This window comes from Bombus affinis, chromosome 14, assembly GCF_024516045.1.
Source record: "Bombus affinis isolate iyBomAffi1 chromosome 14, iyBomAffi1.2, whole genome shotgun sequence".
NCBI classification, from domain to species: domain Eukaryota; kingdom Metazoa; phylum Arthropoda; class Insecta; order Hymenoptera; family Apidae; genus Bombus; species Bombus affinis.
In genome coordinates, this window is record NC_066357.1 from 5,395,701 (window position 1) to 5,414,949 (window position 19,249).

The 19,249-nt window shown below is 35.4% G+C and overlaps 2 protein-coding genes across 4 annotated transcripts; one reads left to right on the forward strand and one right to left on the reverse strand.

Annotated features, from left to right (window-relative positions):
- Positions 1 to 508: 508 nt before the first annotated feature.
- Positions 509 to 4,269, reverse strand: LOC126923918 (uncharacterized). The gene is made up of 3 exons (XM_050737874.1): positions 1,199 to 4,269; positions 964 to 1,106; positions 509 to 818 (listed from the first exon to the last, which is right to left on the reverse strand). The coding sequence occupies exons 1-3, from the start codon at positions 1,472 to 1,474 to the stop codon at positions 731 to 733; spliced, it is 507 nt and encodes a 168-aa protein (XP_050593831.1). The 5' UTR covers positions 1,475 to 4,269; the 3' UTR covers positions 509 to 730.
- Positions 4,270 to 8,005: 3,736 nt separating this feature from the next.
- On the forward strand, positions 8,006 to 18,938 carry LOC126923886 (zinc finger protein 665-like). Of its 3 annotated transcripts, XM_050737796.1 has the most exons (9): positions 8,006 to 8,733; positions 8,922 to 9,009; positions 9,215 to 9,325; positions 9,605 to 10,235; positions 10,424 to 10,516; positions 10,780 to 10,866; positions 11,875 to 12,033; positions 12,140 to 12,443; positions 12,524 to 18,938. In XM_050737796.1, coding segments are annotated over exons 1-9 (1,785 nt in total). In that variant the 5' UTR covers positions 8,006 to 8,731; the 3' UTR covers positions 12,834 to 18,938. The 3 variants fall into 3 exon arrangements, with proteins under 3 accessions (XP_050593753.1, XP_050593754.1, XP_050593755.1); XM_050737797.1 differs by lacking the exon at positions 10,780 to 10,866 and having other exon boundaries at positions 8,014 to 8,733; XM_050737798.1 differs by lacking the exon at positions 8,006 to 8,733 and having other exon boundaries at positions 8,925 to 9,063.
- The last annotated feature ends 311 nt before the right edge of the window (positions 18,939 to 19,249 follow it).

Sequence of the window (19,249 nt, forward strand, 5' to 3'; positions counted from 1 at the left end):
TAGTTGAAAGGATAAGCTAATATTCCACGTGATAAATGTAAAATAGAATTATTGATGGACCGGCGAGTACAAAAAATTTCGCGCTCATTCTTAGAAATAATAAATCATAAGCTTCATCGCACGGTTAAACAAACGCGAAACTAGGGTCTCGAATGAAAAGAAAGAAAAGAAGAGCGGCAGAAAGAAACGTTCTACCCTGTTCCCTATCATCTCGTATAGAATATTAAAGGGATACAGCTCTTTTTAAATGTGTCCGCTTTTCTAAGCAAGTCCTTCCGGGATATAAACTATAGATACGACTATGAATCGCAGATCTAGGTTAGTCTGATATAATACGTTTAAGTTTACCGTTGATTCACAGTTGAGTGTGATTTATATCTCGCCTGATACGAAGTTACAAGAATTTACTAAAGTTCGTTTAAACGTGCTAACGAAGCTTGTCACGATTATGTAACGTAAAAATTGTATATATTTATCCTATTATATTATATATTGTAACAAAATATAAACGATTCTTATCTCATATGCTCCTCCACACTTCAGTATCCCAGATTAATTATGAACTCTAAATTATGCAATTTTTAATCAACTTTTTAATATATACATAATACATTAGTTACTTTCCTTGTCGTACAAAGTATCAAGCGTGACAATATTCAATCGTACGAATCATAGTTTTATTATATCTTTACAATTACTAGGATTTTTCGGATTTCGAAACACGACTGTCCTAGAACTTTCGAACAGCGCTGTATATCTGTCCGAGACGTTCTCTCGTTTTCAAAAACGAAAAGAGTTTTAACTTTTTAATGGAATCCCTGGTAAAAAAACGTTGCCTTCGATCATTTGTTAAACACAAAAAGACAATACGCTCGGGTTAAGGATAATCAAAAATATCAGAAAACTAAAAGGCGGCATTAAAAAAAAAAAGCCACTCGTGAAGCTTCGTATCTGTGCACCCACCTCTCCTTTCGAATGTTTCCATGTGCCATATCCTCGTTGGTTCCCTCGATCGTGACGAATATCATCGCGCCCCCGATACTGTACAAAAGCACGATAACAAATAAGAAAATGTGCGTGAACCATCGTCTGCTCCAGGAACTGACCTGTGCAGAAATTCGTAATACCGATATCAGTACTAGCCATCTTGACGCGAATATACAACAAGAACACACACGCGAAATCATTTAACGCGGACCTTCTCGTAAAGCCAGAACGCGCTCTTCTCGCCGACACTTAGGCCAGACTTGGTCAGATCCTTGATGCCCTGGAACTGGCTGAAGACGAACTCGCTAGCCTTGTTCGCGTAAATCACCCGTGGTTGGCCGGAAACAGGAGTCATCGGCATGGGGGTTTGGCCGTACGGTGTCGGCACGTAGCCCATACCCGGTTGTGGATAGAATTGACCCGGTATCGGAAGTTGAATCTTCAATCTCGGAGGCGGCGCCTGCCGCCCATCCGGCGAATTTGACATTCCTTTAAGGCTTCTTCTTTCGTCGTCGAAAAAAAAAATAAAATAAAATAAAATAAAATAAAATGAAAGCTCGTAGTTTATGACAATTAGGTTTTCTGAAAGTATCTTAGAAATCCTTTAGAATCACCTAGAACTATCACAGTCAGTCATCACTCCGTCTCTCTCTTCTTTATGCTTTAACACTGTAGTTTCTACTTGGTGTTACGTATCACTGAAGATCGAGTGCGTATTAATATATATTTGTGCTTCGAACAGCATCAAGACTTTCTTCTCGGTGTTTCCAATATCGTTAGATCCGAGAACACGCGTATAAATAAATGCTGATGTAGATTCGGTAGGCAAATGGTTAGCTATGTCTTAATTCCACGCGGAATTTACCACAGAAATAGGGTCGTCGGACAATCGGACACGTTTGCCGCGAATTTGCAGCCGGCTGTATTCCAAGATGCTCGAACCCTCGTCTAGAACGACTCTTAATTTATCATAGAGCCATCGCGTCCCGGATAATCCGGATTAGCTGGTATGCTACTAAATCAAACCACCACTCTGCCAAAACTCAAAAAAATGTCACCACTATGGCGAAATCCAGTTGAAGTGGAATTCCTTATTCAGATATAATATCTTTCCACGTAACAACATTCCTTGGAATTTGTTGGCAAAATATAATAAATATTCGGTGAGAAATTGTCTTTTTTCGAACTGCGATCCTTCCAGGTCTCAAAGAAATCACAAGATAAGTCATCCAGTGGAATCCAGTTGGGAATCTTTATTTAGATATCCTTGTAGGAATTTGTTGGAAAAGGACGTAACAAGTATTCACTCAGAAATTTCTCTCTTTTCGCTTCAACGTCGCAGGAGTGAAACGAAATGACGAGGGGCAAATTTCCTCGAGTTTACAAAAGGAGAACACGAGGGTCGAATATAAGGCTCTAAGGTATGTGATTAGAAAGCAGCGACGAACGCGTACGCATGGTACTCGTTGATCTTGACCGTGCTCCTCCTGTTCAATCTCGAACTTGGTGGCTCGGTTGATTTCCAATTTCGTGGCTGCCTAAAATTATTCGAGCGACATACCACGAGTCAGTGACCCCGGATGAGATGCATCTTAGCAATAAATAGATCGACTGTCCGCGAACGTGTCGACGAATTTAAGTAGCAGGTACACGAATAGTTTGTGCGCCTCTTCTAATTAATTGATTTAACAAACTCACGCTTACTTTCTAAAATAAAGAACGAAGAAGCGTCTACGACGAGGTGTGAACGGTTAAAAAGATGATTTTTATTTAATAGTAAGGATATCGAGAAAAGAATGAAATCAATTGAATCCCAGAGGAACGTTGCTAGCAGCGACGAAAGTACTTTCGATGATCGAGTAAAGGATTAAAGAGGATGCTTCGTTCAGTAAAATCTCTTTTCTCATTGGAGGAATCATACGAACCGCCGACCGAGTACAGCTTCTTCGTTCAACAATGCAACTCGATATTTCCTCAAGGACTTGTCTTTTTAAAATCAACGCGCACTTTAACGTAGTCTTTCGAGGTTCCTTGGGAGTGAAATCTCCAGTCCACTTATTTCTTAATTAGCCACTCGTCCAATCGAGTCATCGAACGAGCACTACGCTTAGGCTAGCAGAAATTCGTGCTTCGTCACTTTGCTAAAATTTTTTGCATTTACTATTCGTCCCAAATTCGCGAGAATTTCATCAAACTGCGACCTATTCACTAAAAATTTTATCAAATTGTAACCTATTTACAGGAAATCTTATTAAATAGAATATTTGTTCCTTCCTGTTTAATGTTAAGGAGATTATAACGATCGAATGAAAGCATAACGTAGACTCGAGTAATGTCACAAGCTATCATCGATAACGTATTACGTGTCTGATAAATCCAGTGGCTGCCACTTTCCACTTTCCTCCAGCAGAGTACCCCTCGACAGGAAGAATCCTTTCGTTCGCTGCCTGACTTATCTTATTCCTTCGTTTCTCGCTTCTCGAAGGAACCACGAGGCTCGTTCGTCATTTCACTCTGATCGGGAACATGATCGTGTCAGACTGCGTTATCCTCCAGCGCGTCATTTGTATCCTCTGTGCGGGACGATTGCGTTTAATTCACTTTCTGGCAACGATCGCGTCTAGCTCTCCTCCCAGCGACAATTTGTACAAAACTAGGAAGCTCGTGGCTCATCGATACTGCACTACCAACAGAATTTACATAGCGCTCAGTTCGATTTCTGACTTCCAATTGTTATTTCGAAAGAAAATTGGTTGCTTCGCTCCTGTTGGAAACTGTGTCCGAACATTCAAATTTTATTATTTATTTTATTATTTCATCATTTCAATCCTCTTGGAAGCTGTATGCAAAGATTCGCAAATACGAAAATTTGTTATTTGGAGAGAAGGTTTGTTACTACGATCCTCTTGAAAATTATATTCAACGATTCACATCTGCTCGAAGCTTTGTATCACTATATTATCTCACGTTGCTTTATTTTTATTTCCTCCTTTATTTTCCTCAGGTATTTAATGATTTAATATTCGGTTAATTTTGTAAATATTTGCTGTCTCGTCTGTGAAGAAATTATTTGTTGGAGATTGGCTAATTGCGAGAATGGAATCGCGGTGTTCACTGTTCGCGTGCACTGTGCGTCCCTTTCAGTAATTTTTGCCCGTTTGTGTCAGGAACAGAGAAAACCCGGGAACTGTATCGTACGTGGCTCTCGAATACCTCTGGCGACGGCGTCGCGACGCCAACTGACTGAGTGAGACTGGTGCCGGGCGACGAGGCATTTTGAAACGGGCGCTACGATTTACAGGGCCGTACTGGCTACTTAAAAATTCATCTGACTTATGTAATTTAGTGCGACAACAACTTGCAGGGAACATGAAACATGATGTACTCGTCTCGTTGATGGGATAATGGTATTAGGGAACATATTTGTCTCGAATACATTAAGAATTGTGTTAAAGCACAAACAAGATCAATTTGAGATACTCAGATAAATTACCCTTTTTCGATATTTTACAATTCCTTTTAAATTATGTTTTTGAAGATTAAGACTCAGGAGAAATTTGATGTACATCAATGAGATCTAATTTTCAATTTTATTGAGAAATTGAGATAAATTGTGCTGGCCAAGAGGATATGTCCCAATTTCTTTTAGATTAAGTTTTCGAGAATTAACATTTAAGTGAAATTTAAGAAGATCTTATTTTTTAATCTCACGTTGCAAATTAATTGTGGAAAATACGAATAAATTGGAATATTTTTGAAATACCCTTATTATTGTTACTAGATGTTCGTGTACGATCGAATGCAGTACATTGAAGAAACAATATCTGTATCGATGCTTCTTACAGCGAGCAAATATCGCTGAAATATTTTTAAATCGCGAACATCGCATGCCACTCGAACGACCAATTCACGAAATCTCACAAAATATTCGATAGTCCAGCATAGAATCCTCTTCACCGTAGAAAATCTTTCGGATCCTTCGTCTCTGAATCTTCATTGCTTCGTGGACAAGAAGCGTTCTTTGCCGGAAAAAAGAGATGTTCCAACGCCGAACGATCTCGAAGTGGGTCACCTATATCGATTGCGCGTCCGAGGGAACTTTTAAAATCGCATCAAACAAACACTCGAAATAAAAACCTATACCGAAGCTAAAAACGTACATCGTATCAGAATCATTTATATCCATTATTGGAGAAGGCAAACCCAGCTTCTAACACAAATAGCATGCGATTCTATTGTTAATGAAGAATTCTATTCTCGAAAGGCTATTCTCCTAGTCCATTTATCAAAATTGAAGATGTCGTTTTGGCGATGCTGCTGCGTAAAAAAGACAGTGGCACGGCGAATTTCGCAACGCGATATCCTGCGACACTGTTAATAGTCGGTTAAAGCGATGCCTCCCACGCTTCAACGCGTATTTAGACAAGCTGAAAGAAGATCAAGAGGATGGTTTGTTTGCCAGTGTATACAATTTCGCAGTATGTTTCGCGACATCGATCAAGTGTAAAATCAGATACGGATACGAGTATTTCTTTATCGCAAATAGCGATAAAGTTGTTGTTTTAAAGAAACTTCAAGTTTTCCAGAAACTGTTAAAAATTTCCAGCGACTCTTACAGAAATAGCGGTGAAGTTGCGACTCTAATGAAACTTGGAATCTTCTAGAATCACAAAAATCAAAGGTATTAGAAAGAAGCAATTTTCTAGTCTCTCATACGGTAAGTGATGGTAGAATTATGATTTTAAGTACTCGAAGAACGAACGAACGCAAGATCAGACAGCTGAATTCAAGTTTTTCCAAGATTTGAAAATTGGGGAAAATAGGACCGTAGAGTAGTTTGACTTATAAAGTGGCATAATTACAGTGATACACGTGCTTTGTTCGACTTTTGATACAAGCTTGACTCTGGTATGCCGTTTACATAAAGCGGAAGGGTTGCTTTCTGGATTACACGATACCATTTCAAAAGTACGAGCAAACCATAACCACGAAATAGGCCAGCAACGATACTGGCTATATTTAGACGTGGAAAAATGTACATTGAAATGAAAATACTGTTTTGAGAAAACTAATGAGAGAAGAGTATAAATTTCCGGGTCAAGAATAGTTCTCGATTTATAGGAATTTTTAAAGCTGATAGTGTGGAGATTCTCCTGATTATACTGGAAATCTTCATTTCCCGTATTCGGTCGTTTCCTCGTTTATTCGATCATTCTTCAAGTATTTGAAAGTAATTACATGATATAAGAATCTTCGTATAAGGAGCCGTGAAAATTTCCAACTTTTAGTAGCGTTTAATAGCTTCAATCTTTGTAATTTAAAAATATTTCAAAACCCATGCTCTTGAAACCGTAAAATGACTGAGTAGATCGCTTTGTTCGCGGTAATTTCATTTGTAACTTGTACCGCGGAAATTGCACTACCCAAAGGAATTTGTACATTTTACGCGAAACACGTACCTACTCAATGTTAAAAGTTTTAAAAGATGAAATACCTTTGAATAATATATCAAGGAAGCGTTAATCTTTTACATTGACTTAACTGCGCCAGCAACTGAATATTTTATTACTTTGATTGCCTTAAATTTTCCCTAAAAAGGAGAATAATTTTGGAATAACGATTTTGGGAAGAGAGAAATTGATGTTCTGAAATTTACCAGGAAAATTAATATTGTACGCGTCGTCAATATGAGTACGTAATTCACGATGTTCCAGCCGCATTTGTATGTATAAAGCTATGTACACACATGACTTTAATCTCTCGCCCTTTCATAGAAGGCTGACCCATTTGAACGATGTCCTCAAGGAAATATTTTGCATGGCTTGTCAACGAAATTTCTCTAATACCGCATCTTTATCTGAAAAAAGCTTGTTAAACATCACTTTTTAACATCAGTATTATTTACTAAATTTTATTATAACATATCTACTGTTCATTTGTAATGAAAATTTATTTTTATACTTTGTCCTCATATATTGTCCATTATATATAAATCACGAGATAGTGGAATCATATGCATATATAATGTTTGGTAGGTTTTGTTAGTTGGCGCTCATCGGTAACAATAATTCAGATAGAGAAATATACCTCTTATGTAGACTTAAATAAAAATAGATCTTCTAATATAGAATAAATAAAAATGGATAGCGTATGATTTCTAAATTATCTTGGAAAATAATAATATATTCCATATATAAACCATATATAACTTGAAGAAATCATACGAACGATAATATTTTTTTATTTTTTTAAACCGACAATGTGATGTACTTTAACGGATCTCTTATTTTTCAATTGTATGAATTAGTTATAAAAGACGCCACAGTATATGAATCGGTAAGGTAGTGAAAATATGCAAAATAAAATATATGCCAGATTTTAGAACCGATTGCTGATATACATTCATCACGTTTTCATGAATCGTTGGAGATTGGAAATCGTTAATAAATATCACGTGGTTCAATTTCAAATTAATTATAAACGAGCGACCATTTTCCTCGATAATGTATGGACGATTATACGCAACGGGTAAAAACCTCAAATACCTGTGTGGGTCTCGGAAACTCAACAGTGCCATCTTACATCGGACAGCCGAATTACTTATGAATGTAAACTCTCAAGCTAGATTTCCACGTCAACTACATACTTCACAGATACAAAAAACACTTTTACACCTAAAACATGTATATAGTAAATATAAAATTATAACTACTTAGTAGTTTAATGTTACTTATTATTTTTACAATTCCAGTATATAGTTTCATCCTAAAATAACATACCTATTCTCATAAAAAGAACCAAACAACAAAAACTTATTCCAAATAAAAATAAAATACTTGTAAATATTTAAGAAAGACTCGAGAATATTTCTCTAAATCTCATGAAAAAAAGTGTAATGTTAATAGGAAGAGATAAATGATGATTTCTAAGACTGTCACGTAGAGAACGTACAGACCAATGAGAAGCGAGGACAGTAGGTCATGGACCAATGAAATCGCTTGGTGTAACGGCTATTAGCGTCTGTGGAGCGTCACCGGGAGCTGACCTTGGCGGCGCTTGGCTGCGGCTGCATTCACGGAAGGCGCCCGAAAACGCTTCGGAAAAAGGCATCGGGGGCAGCGCGCGTTCGTGTCGCCCATTGTTATCCTCGTCGCGTGTAATGGCTACCGTAGAGTTTGTTGACGGTGCTCGGTCTGCTTGTTCGCGCATCGGCCTATCCTGAGCCACGGTACGCGGCGACGTGGCCCAACCTGACGGGAATAAAATCAAAGAGAGCTTTAACGCTGAGGTACCGCCAATTTTATGCAACCGAGAAACCCGCGCTTCGTATACCAGTCGCCGCAACCGCCACCGCGCTTGGACGACATGATCTGCGCGGGTCAACGCTGCTCATTGACAAGCGTGTAACTCAAAACTGATTTCGCGGCATCCACAACAGGCGAAATCTCACCGGCGTTGTGCCCAGTGTTAATTTTAACGGGATCTAACGTATTAAAAAGGTGTATCAAAGCACTAAATCGATCGCCATTGATTTTTCCGTCGCGACCACGGCCCTACCGACACGAGGAATTTGTTTCTCGGATGTTGTATAGGACGAAACATATAAATTAGTTATTAAGGTATCACGATCACTAGGAATAGTAGTGACCAGCTGCGCGGCATTCCGCGCCGCAGTCATGGCAACTAGAAGATCATCCGTTTGGCACCCAGACATGTAACCCGCGGCGCCCGTGTAGACTATCACATGTGAGTATCGTATGTCGCGGTTATACTTTGAGCCCTTGTTCTTACCTCTATTCTATCACTCTTTTCTTTTTATATTTATCTATGAAAGTTATCCCTAGCTACTTTGGTGTGGTTCCGTTACATATCTAGATGTATCACATACAACTCCTATTTTGTTTCCATTTAATGAATGCCTACTGATTGTGCAGGGTCAAAGGCAACACATCAATGGCCCTAGAATCAAATGGCAGCAACGTGGTGTGGTTGAACACAACCCGTCCTGATCAAATACAACAGGTATGCAGCTTGTATACCAGCACGACGTAAAAAAGGAACGAGTTTTCTCCATTGGTATTTATTAGCTTCTCATTGATGCTTAATACGCATAACGTATACCAATGTGTATAGCACGTTGATTTAAACAAAGCCATATAGAATGTCACTGTTTTTTGTGGATGTAGTACAAGACTTGTAATATCTAACAATAATTACTGCTTAACAGAGCCAACCAATCGAACAGCCAGTGAAGTGTTCCATGTTTACTCAAACTGAGCAAACCAATAGTTTTACTCAGACGGAGCAGAGTAATTCAAGCTACGGCGATCAGAGACAGGTTACTAGCTTTGAAATTATAAACAGAGATAGGTTTTTACATCTCATTTAAGAAGGAACAGTGTATAAGTAGATCATATCTATGTATGTATATCATATATCATATCTATGATCATATCACATTAAATATGTATAACATCTTTCATTACATAAGTTTCTATATTTTACTTCCGTTTTACATAGATATATTATATAAATTTTTAATCAATAATGTATTTACCTGTCTCTGTATTTATTATATTAGATATAAGAAATTGTTATTTACAATATTAATTTACAGCAACAAGCAGCTATGTTTGACCCACAACAAATACAGCAGCAGCAAGCTGCTCAAGGTCAACAATCGCAACAACAACAATCTCAGCAGATGTATGTTACAACAGATAAGAAAGAGGATAAATCCCAGCAGCAATCTGCAACTGCAGACTTCCCTTTCTATTACAATGTCAACATGCTCCAAAAGGTTCAAACAAATGCAGTGAGCACAATCGGTGCAATCACAACCGACGACAAGGGTTGTTATCGTTTTGATGTCCAACCTGTCGGTTATAACACATTATTGAATCAGATGAGTATTGCGGCTGCTACCAATGCGACATTCAAATGTGATATTTGTGGTTTGGTCTTTGGGCATATGAGTTTGCTGAATCATCATAAACGGATTCATAATACAACACCTAGTAATCTTCAACAACAACCACAGCAAGTTGTAGTACAAACACCTACAACAGTTACTGTTGCAACTACACCAGAAAGACCATATACCTGTGATGTGTGTGGAGCTTGTTTTGCATTACCAGGAGAATTAAAGAGCCATAAGACAAATATGCACCAGAAACCAAAGGTGCAGATTTGTGAAGATTGTGGCAGTGAAGACCCTTGTGAACATCATCCCACTAAAATTAAAAAGAGTATGTTCATCATTCATTATTTACTGTAAAAATATTTTCCATTGTAACATATAACAACATATAAAATGTTAATATAAATGTTATTTTGCTTTAACTTTTACAGAAACTTCAAATAATTACTTTGATTTATAGTATATTTTAATATTCTGTATCTAATAAATACTTCAAATGTATTTTTGTTTTTATAGCTATCAAACCTGGTCATCATCCTGTGAAACGAAGGGGTGTCACCAGTGTTACTAAATGTCATAAATGTAATGGCACAGGAATAATTTTTATTGGTAAGTAAAAATTACCATTGTCATGCTTCATGCAGAATAGAAGAAAAATGTTTGCTATGAAAAATTACATTCTCTATTATTTTAAAGTAATATATTATATTAATATATATAATGTTAATATAATATGTGTATATATATATTATTAACAAGTATAAAAATTAATAATATAAAAGAAACATTTTTCTTACTAAACCATAATCATCTTTCCTGTACTACTATCATTTCATTACTATCATGATCGTACATCGGGTGGTGTATGGTAGGTAAACACGACGAAAAACTAGATTCTGGAATCAGTTCCCTCGCAAAGTGTGGCGGCTGCAAGGCAACAGGCCGCATCATCATAGGAAGTAAGTCGGAGAAATTAAAGCCAAAAAAATAAGGGATTTATATTTCATAGTATATTTTAGAACCGTCTATTAATAATTGGATAGTATCATTTAAATTTGTCTATCAATTATAAAATTGTTAAAAGCCATTATACCTTCTTATACCTTACTTGAAAAAAAATAAATAAATACCGTTATATCACCGTTTCGTAAAAATAATATTTAGAATCATTTCGTCGTTATTTGTTTTGCTTCTTTCTCGAATTTATGGCAAAAAGTAAATGTTTAATGCTGCAAAAATTTAGTACCATAAGCTTCTTTCATTATTTATAGTACCTACCATATTTTATTTGCATGGATTTGTTGTAGATAGACAAAAGTCTTCAGCACTGCTGGTTTTTCCCAATATTAAAAATTTTGAACTTTGGTTGCATCAATTCTGTTTTCTTTTTGGTAGCATTGTCGATATTTACATTTAAGAATCATTGCACGGAATAAAATCTCCCCTAAGGGACAGTTTTATAAATTTGATTCACTAAACTTTAGCATTGTTAATATGAAAAAGTTATTTTAGATTTCAGTTCATATAGTTCATTCTTTCTTTATTTCAAGATATAGGCAATAAGGAACTTATTTTAATACTCTAAATATAACTAATCATTCTATACATATATATAATGATCCAAAGATCATCAGATTTAAAACATCTGATCATACCTCATTTCTTATTTTCTGCACTAACTTCCATAACCCGCATGTTCAAATTTCTACATAATATTGTTACATTTTGTCCAAAGCATTAGTTTTGCATCATAAAATGATTTATTGGTGCTATAACGTAGACTTTCTATTTTCTATATTGAAATACCCTTTTGGATATATCAACAAAGAGTATATTTTTCAAAGAACCATACACAATCCAGTGTCTCTAATTCTTCAAAGCATTTACTCAATCATCTCGAAGCATATCTTTTTGTAGAACTGGCCCTTCGAGGAAAACTAAGAAATCGGATGTTCTTTTATTTACAGGCGGTAAACAGAACAGTCAAAATCAGGCAGAGAAGCCGTTTCATTGCAACGTATGTGATGGAACATTCTCCAGATATTCGTCACTTTGGTCCCATAAGAGACTTCATTCTGGAGATAAACCTTTCAAGTGCGAAGTTTGTGGCTTAGCTTTTGCAAAAGGTGAATAAAATAGAATCACGCAAATTATGGTAATTTGTTCTAAAAGATCATAATGTACACTGTCAACTTATTTTTACATTCATGCTATTTATTTTTACATTTATAGCTGCTTATCTAAAAAATCATGGACGAGTGCATACTGGTGAAAAACCGTTTAAATGTAGTGTTTGTGGTATGCAGTTTTCGCAAAGTCCTCATTTAAAGAATCATGAGAGAATTCATTCTGGTGAACGTCCTTATCAGTGTGAAGTGTGTGAAAAAACATTCGCCAGACATTCGACCCTTTGGAATCACAGAAGAATTCATACCGGTGAAAAACCTTATAGATGTAATATATGCGGTTCGGCCTTTAATCAAGCTACACATCTGAAAAATCACGCGAAGGTTCATACTGGTGAAAAGCCTCATAGGTAATATGTAGCATGTACTTTGAATACTTTGTTATTTCATTTTCAATTTAAACATCTAATCAATATCGTTCTTCCTACAGATGTGATATATGTGAGATCGGATTTTCTGATCGCTTCGCATTAAAGCGTCATCGTGCAATTCATGAAAAGTACGGTCAAACTGCCCGAAGTCAGAATGCGAATAATCCAAGTAACGCACAGCAAGCGAACGCGAGTAATCAGCAGCAACAGCAGCAGCAACAACAACAACAGCCTCAACAAGCACAGCAAGGTCAACAGGTTGTCGTTGTGAATGCCACGACTCCTGTTACCGTAAGTCAAGGTCAAGGGCAAGCGGTAATGCTCGAAGAAGTCTACAAGTGTCAGGTGACCTTCCCAGAGCCTAAATGATTCAGCTAGAGAATACCTTTCAGGAGCTGGTAAAGGGGTTAATCTTTTAACCTTTTTAAACAAACAAATAAAAAGTAATTAACATTGAAAATGCAACGTACATGTGAACGTATGCAAAAAAAATGTAAAAGAAGACATGGATAACATTGATGAGGAGCAGGTTTCCAGAGTGACTGGCAGCACGTTTTACGTGCAGATTCTGTGGGAGGATTATTTGGTGACAGTCGGGTATATCTTAAATAAATACGTATGGAAAGGGAATACGATAAAAAAAGAAAAGAAAGACTCAGCGATAGTTTACGCGAGTGAGTAATTTTCATAGAATGTGACTCGGAAGAGTACGGCTCGTAAAAAATCGAAACACTCTCCCGACCACCGGTAGTAACAAAGACAAATTTTTTGTGAATGAATCCGGAGCGATATTAAAGGAAAGAATGAAGTAAAGAAGAAATATTAATAAATCTACTTTATATTTTCTCACTTGAGATAGACGCATTATTTAGAAACATTAACATCAGATCAAATAATATCATTAGAATCGTTTCTAACGATATTGTAGTTACTTCCATTGGTTTGTGAATGCCAAATTGCAAATTAATTTTTGTTTCTTTTTTTTTTTTCTTGTATATTCGTGGGTTGTACCCGTCGCTCTGAACAAAGTTTAATACAAAAAGATTATAGTGAACGTAACTACATATATACAGGTTCCGTGACTCATTGGACGATAAAAAAACACATGTGATAGCTTCGAGTGAATCTTGGCTAAGCAGGAAGTGACAGTAATCTGATCATTCTAATACTATGCATAGTATGCATTTTATTAGCGTCGTAGCTAAATATTTCAGAAACGGATCTAAAAAATACAAATGTCAATAAGTTTATAACGAAACAATAGATTTATTTTAAATGCCCGAACCTCGGCCCTTGTTTATTATTGTTTAAGTGAAAAAATGAAAATGGTGAATATTGATTTATACATATTATATGGTAATCTTATTTGTTCTTGCAAATTGAAATCAAGAATTAACTTAAGCGAAAAAAAAAAAAAGAATAAAATGAAGAAAAAATAGGAATGTTAAAATTAAAATATGACAAAGAAAACATGTAAATCGTCATCGAAAAGGGAAGCTATTGTCATCTTTGCATACGTCTTTATGTTATGAAACTGAAGTCGTGGTACGGAACGATATCGCGATTTGAGCGAGCCCTCTTCCGTCCAGTCATTCGGGATCACAAGAAAAAACTAATTATTGCATTATTGCAATGACAACGACCACGATTTAACAAAATAAAAAAGAGGAATATGATGACGACGAAGGTAACGCGTCACGCGAAGAGGATTTCTATCTCACACGGAGCTGCAATAAATAATAGTGAATATCGACGGGCAGACTAATCTGTTTTATAATTTTAAGACCGTGGACTATAATGGATATCAGTTACTAAAATAGTTACTAGTTTGTAACAGCAAAATAGTTGGCTAGATTATCTATACAATATATATATAATTAATTTTTATATCCCCATTTGTTAAGAACGATGGCCAAACACCATCGCTGCGAACTCTTAAAATAGCGGTGAATCAGAAATCGGTTCGATTGTAACTTTTAAAAAAAGGCATCAACGGTTTCACACCTATCGACTGGTCAATAAATTTTGGTAATGGCAATGGTCAGGATGCCACATACGCCATTTTGAGGCAAAGAAACACACTGTTCCTCGGACATCTACATCAACTGTATATTTTTTCCGCCATATAAAATTTTCTTTTTTGATATCTCTTAATTGTTTCGAATAACATTTTTATTATCCCCCTATTTCGTCTTTGTCGGGAATAATTAATGAAATTAAATATTTCTTTTCTCTTTTTTCTTAACTTCACTAAACAAATTGCCGCTAATAGGAACCATTAACAATGAAACTTAATTTTTCAATACCTATATCAACTTGATATTCAAACTGTTTTTGTACGAAAACGAAACGAATAAAGTAAATAATTATTGTAATAAACGAATCCTAAAACGTATACGGCGAACGTATCATTATATGGCTCGGTGATGTCCCAAGAATCGTTCTTTTTATACAGTATATAAACTGATTATTTAAGTATTAACGGAGAAACGCTATTGAAACGAAATAAGTGATCACAAAGTGATCTACCCTCTGCAATCAAATCGTTGGTCGGTAATGGAGAATTTTTGCAAAGAAAATCTGGGATTGGGGATTACTTTGTTTTTATCGCTATAACTTGTAAAATAAAGATAATACTATTATGTTTAATTTACTTTTAATGTGGTCATAATACCTGCTACAGTATTTTCGATTAGATTAGAAAAGCTTTTCTCTTCGGTGTTCCCTGAATTTTCCGTTCATCTGATGCTTTTTGATTATGTTATATATTTTTTCTTCCTTTTTTTAGTCACACAGTCCTTTACAAGTTTCAACGCTTTCCACAAAACTACGTTTTCGTTTCTATTTTCCTAAGACTGAGTGGTACACAGTTTAGTTGTCTTAACGGTATGCTTCACCTTAGCGTGCCAGTGCAATCATTTCTTCTTAAATTATTGTTTAAATTAATTATCTAAAACTATGTAATTGTAGTTCTCCGAATAGTAATCGTCGATATTCTTGAATTTTCTATTGTTCCTTTAATTGAAACTCAGCCACTTTAGTCGAGGATAGTAAAAAGCTTGTAAATGATCACCCAAGTTGGAGTGTTTGAAATAAACGACATTTCCTCTGTTATCTCTTTGTATGACAGTGATCTACAGTTCCCGAGGAAAAACAGAGTTTGTAAATATATGTATTAATAATTATACGATGTCCCCAGGTCGAAGAGGAGGGCTCTAATCGTAGCGTTTTACAAAACGACTCACTTTCGTTCAATTAAGCGAGTGAAAGTATGAAAAAAATTAGAAGAAAGGCAAACACGATTCTTAATCTGTCGAATCCCAAGGCGAGAGCATAAAATTGTAATGTCTTAGATGCGATTTGATGGGAAAAAACTGCTCGAAATAATTACGGAATCGAATGTTAGAAAGATTCTGGTAAAGTATTCAATTTTCTAAAATTTCCAATTGGAAAGATTCAGTGTTTTTGAAATTTGTAATTTCCTTTTTCTTTCGATTATTTCTACCTTTCGATTGATTTTTTCAGAATCTGATTCACACCAGCGACTCCCATAATTTTTTTGAGCAGTTCCGAATTGCTGGTTATAGATTAACAAGATTTTTGTATCGAAAGATTATCGGGCCCTTTTGTTCGAACGAACTAACGCACTTTTATAATATTGTACCTACGTTAAATAGGAGACCTATCACCGAGAAAGGTTTATAAGGATTGTAAGTAACTAGGTGAATAAGTAATTTTAGGGTTCGCGTCGTAGAAATTATCGAAGGAGATACGGGACTGTTCATAAAGCAACCCCATAAATCGTGATATATTCAATAAATTGCTAATCAGTGCCATTTATGAATAAATATTTCTGTTTTCCTTTTCTGTTTCTTTTTTCAAATTGGCCATTTTAAGCACTGACGTACCCCTTCTTCGATCCCTTGCAAAATCTGGTAATTTTTTTATCAGGCTCCTTAGATAATATTCTGCGTACGAAATGAAAATTCGGAGCTTCCATTTTAATCAAAACGCCTGGAAGCGTCTTCCTGAGCCTCGCGAGAATATATTCTGACCTATGTTCGATTGTACATAAGCTCACGAATTCAAATCGCAAATGAACTTAAAAGGAAGAAAGGAATGAAATTACTTTGTTCTATATTGCGTTCGAAACGTATCGATCAATTTACGTAATCATGGAATCCTTCCTTGATCGTTTGAGGAATTAAGGGTCGAGGTTTCAGGGCCATCATGTAACCCGGCAATTTGTTTGTAATCGTATTGAGAAGAAGGATCATTGAAGCGCCAGAAAATGTACGATTTTTTTCGACGATAAGAATCATCGAAGACGATCAGTGTCCTTAAAACGTTCGACCCTTTTGCGACCGCGTTGATTTCGAAGGACTGACGGCTTAATGAATTTGCGCATGCCATTCATTCGATGATTAATTCTTATCTGGATTTTAAAGAACGAAAACAAAGAAACGCTCTTAACGTAACAGTATTTTATAATATAAACGGTAACACACTGACGTCAATGTCCAGATAAGGATTAAGCAGGCATATCGAGGTGAATATACGTAAAAACAAAACTTTGTATAAGTATATATTGTATAAGTCTTGTAACGTGTACAGATTTTTCGTCCGTGTTCGAAGGAAAGACGAAGGGTTTTTGTACAAAACTATCCTCGTTAAAACACTGCAGACACACGCAAAGGAAAAACGGACTTTTGCGATTCTCTTCCTTTTTTCCAGTTCGCGTTCTTTTTATTTTTCTCTCTCCTTTTGATAACAATATTCGTCGTCTAGCCAAAAGAGAAAGAACAAGCGAAAAGGAAGGTAGAAACTAGAAAAATAAACGGAAGTGGAGAAAACATTACGAGTACACGGTATACGGTACTGACTATACCGCAATTAACGTAGGAACATATTCGTAAATATTTAAAATGGAGAAAAATCGTGGAAGAGAGAAGGATGGAAATCATGAATGAAGCCTAGGTATAGCGTGCAATTTTATGAAATTTCTTAATTTAAAAAAAAATAAATAAGAAAGAAAAAGAAGAGGAAGGATAAACGGAATGAAAAACAAGGAAATATGCAGTCCTATCGCGATATAGATTAATTTTTACATGACACCATGTTGTATGGGCAATAATGCTGATCATACGAATTTTTGATAATAAAACACGTTCCTATTAAATTATCTGTTCATTGTCGTATTGTTAAGTCTTGTGAAGCGGGGCGTTTGGAAGAAAAGAAAAAGAAGAATGAAACAAGGAGACAATGTACTGAGGATAATAGACTATGGGGTAGAAGAAGATGCAAGGGAAGAGTTGAAAATGGCCTCTTTGTAAGATAATAAGGAGACATCCTACTTTGAAGAGAAAAAAAAAACATAATAATAAACAATAATACAAGAAACAAGAAAATAAAATGGGAGGATAGGAGAAAAAATAAAATAAAGAAGTCTTGTAATTTTCTATCATGACGACAAGAAAATTAGAGAAAAAAAAAAAAAAAGGAACATTGGTAAACGCGAATCTAACCACGTGAGACTGTATATTTAACGTAATAATTTATTTTCAGGGTATCTATCGAGATATTTTTTCATTTGCCATTGTAAAAAAATTTTTGAAAATCTACGCACTTTCTAATAAACTAAACTATAGTAGGAATGTAAAGTTATATATAAAAATTGTAAGATGACGATAATGATAGTGATGATATGATTATCGTAATGATGATTAAGAGAGATGAATTATTATTTTCGTCTTTTTCACGGGGGACCTTGATCATTTTTAGCTGGTATTTTCATCGTCGAATTCGTAAGAATACTGGGAACACTTTGTTCCATGAATATTGTAAATGACGAACGAATGATCTCGGTATTTTTATCATCTGTCACATGGTAATACCGGAAACAGAGGATTGTAGTTAAAGAAGAACAACAAATTTTACTTTTATCATGTAACACGTTATAGATGAAGCGAATTGTATTCCGCGATGCGCTCTTTTAAAATTAAGTTTCAATCTTTCGTTTTCCTTTGGCTTCGACTTCCGCGCGAGCTTTTCTTTTCAAGTCTATCTAATATTGTGAGAAAAAGGAATTTAAATATTTTTTAATTCAAACAATGTCGAAAGAAAGAAAAGAGAATCATTTACAAAACGAAGCTAAACAATAAACGATAAAAATAGTATGCGGTGGGTGAAGCCACTCCGAAGAAACTTATAAAACGCGTGTGTACGAAATAACCAGGTGCACACGCTCGAACACCGTTTTGTATGAAAAAAAAAACAGTCGTAAAGGAAAAAAAGATTGTCACTTTAGATTAGTCTGCTGTCAATATAACTAGAATTATAATTTTGAATGTAATATGTATCATACTGATTATTGCCTAGATAAGAAAACCGTACCGATTAAAAAGTTAGCGCACGATTATATCAGACTTTAGGTATAATAATAAATGATGTCCACGGGACATTTTCATTTTTGAAGACACGTCAATTTTATTCAGTAGATATGCGTGTGCAAGACCAGTACGCCCGAGCTATGATACTTTAAACAGTTGATTGTTTTCATTCAACCAAAATAACTTTTATATATTTTTGATACCGAAAACCTTATTTTTATTCGTCAAATTTTACAAAATATTCACATATTTTTCAAATTACAATTTCATATATATATATTTTTAATATCGAATTTCGATAGATTTTATAATAAATGTCTATGTTCACTAATAATTAACTTCAGTAAAATCGATGATTCAATAAAAATAAATGAAAAATCTGAGATAGAGAAATTC

Excerpts from the sequence above, each read along its gene's own strand:
- LOC126923918 (XM_050737874.1), bottom strand. The coding sequence starts at position 1,474 with ATGTCAAATTCGCCGGATGGGCGGCAGGCGCCGCCTCCGAGATTGAAG. Across the intron at positions 1,107-1,198 it reads CGTTCTGGCTTTACGAGAAG|GTCAGTTCCTGGAGCAGACG; the intron begins GTCCGCGTTAAA and ends ATTTCTGCACAG. Across the intron at positions 819-963 it reads GGAAACATTCGAAAGGAGAG|GGATTCCATTAAAAAGTTAA; the intron begins GTGGGTGCACAG and ends TTTTTTTACCAG.
- LOC126923886 (XM_050737796.1), top strand. Across the intron at positions 9,010-9,214 it reads GTCCTGATCAAATACAACAG|AGCCAACCAATCGAACAGCC; the intron begins GTATGCAGCTTG and ends ACTGCTTAACAG. Across the intron at positions 12,444-12,523 it reads ACTGGTGAAAAGCCTCATAG|ATGTGATATATGTGAGATCG; the intron begins GTAATATGTAGC and ends TTCTTCCTACAG.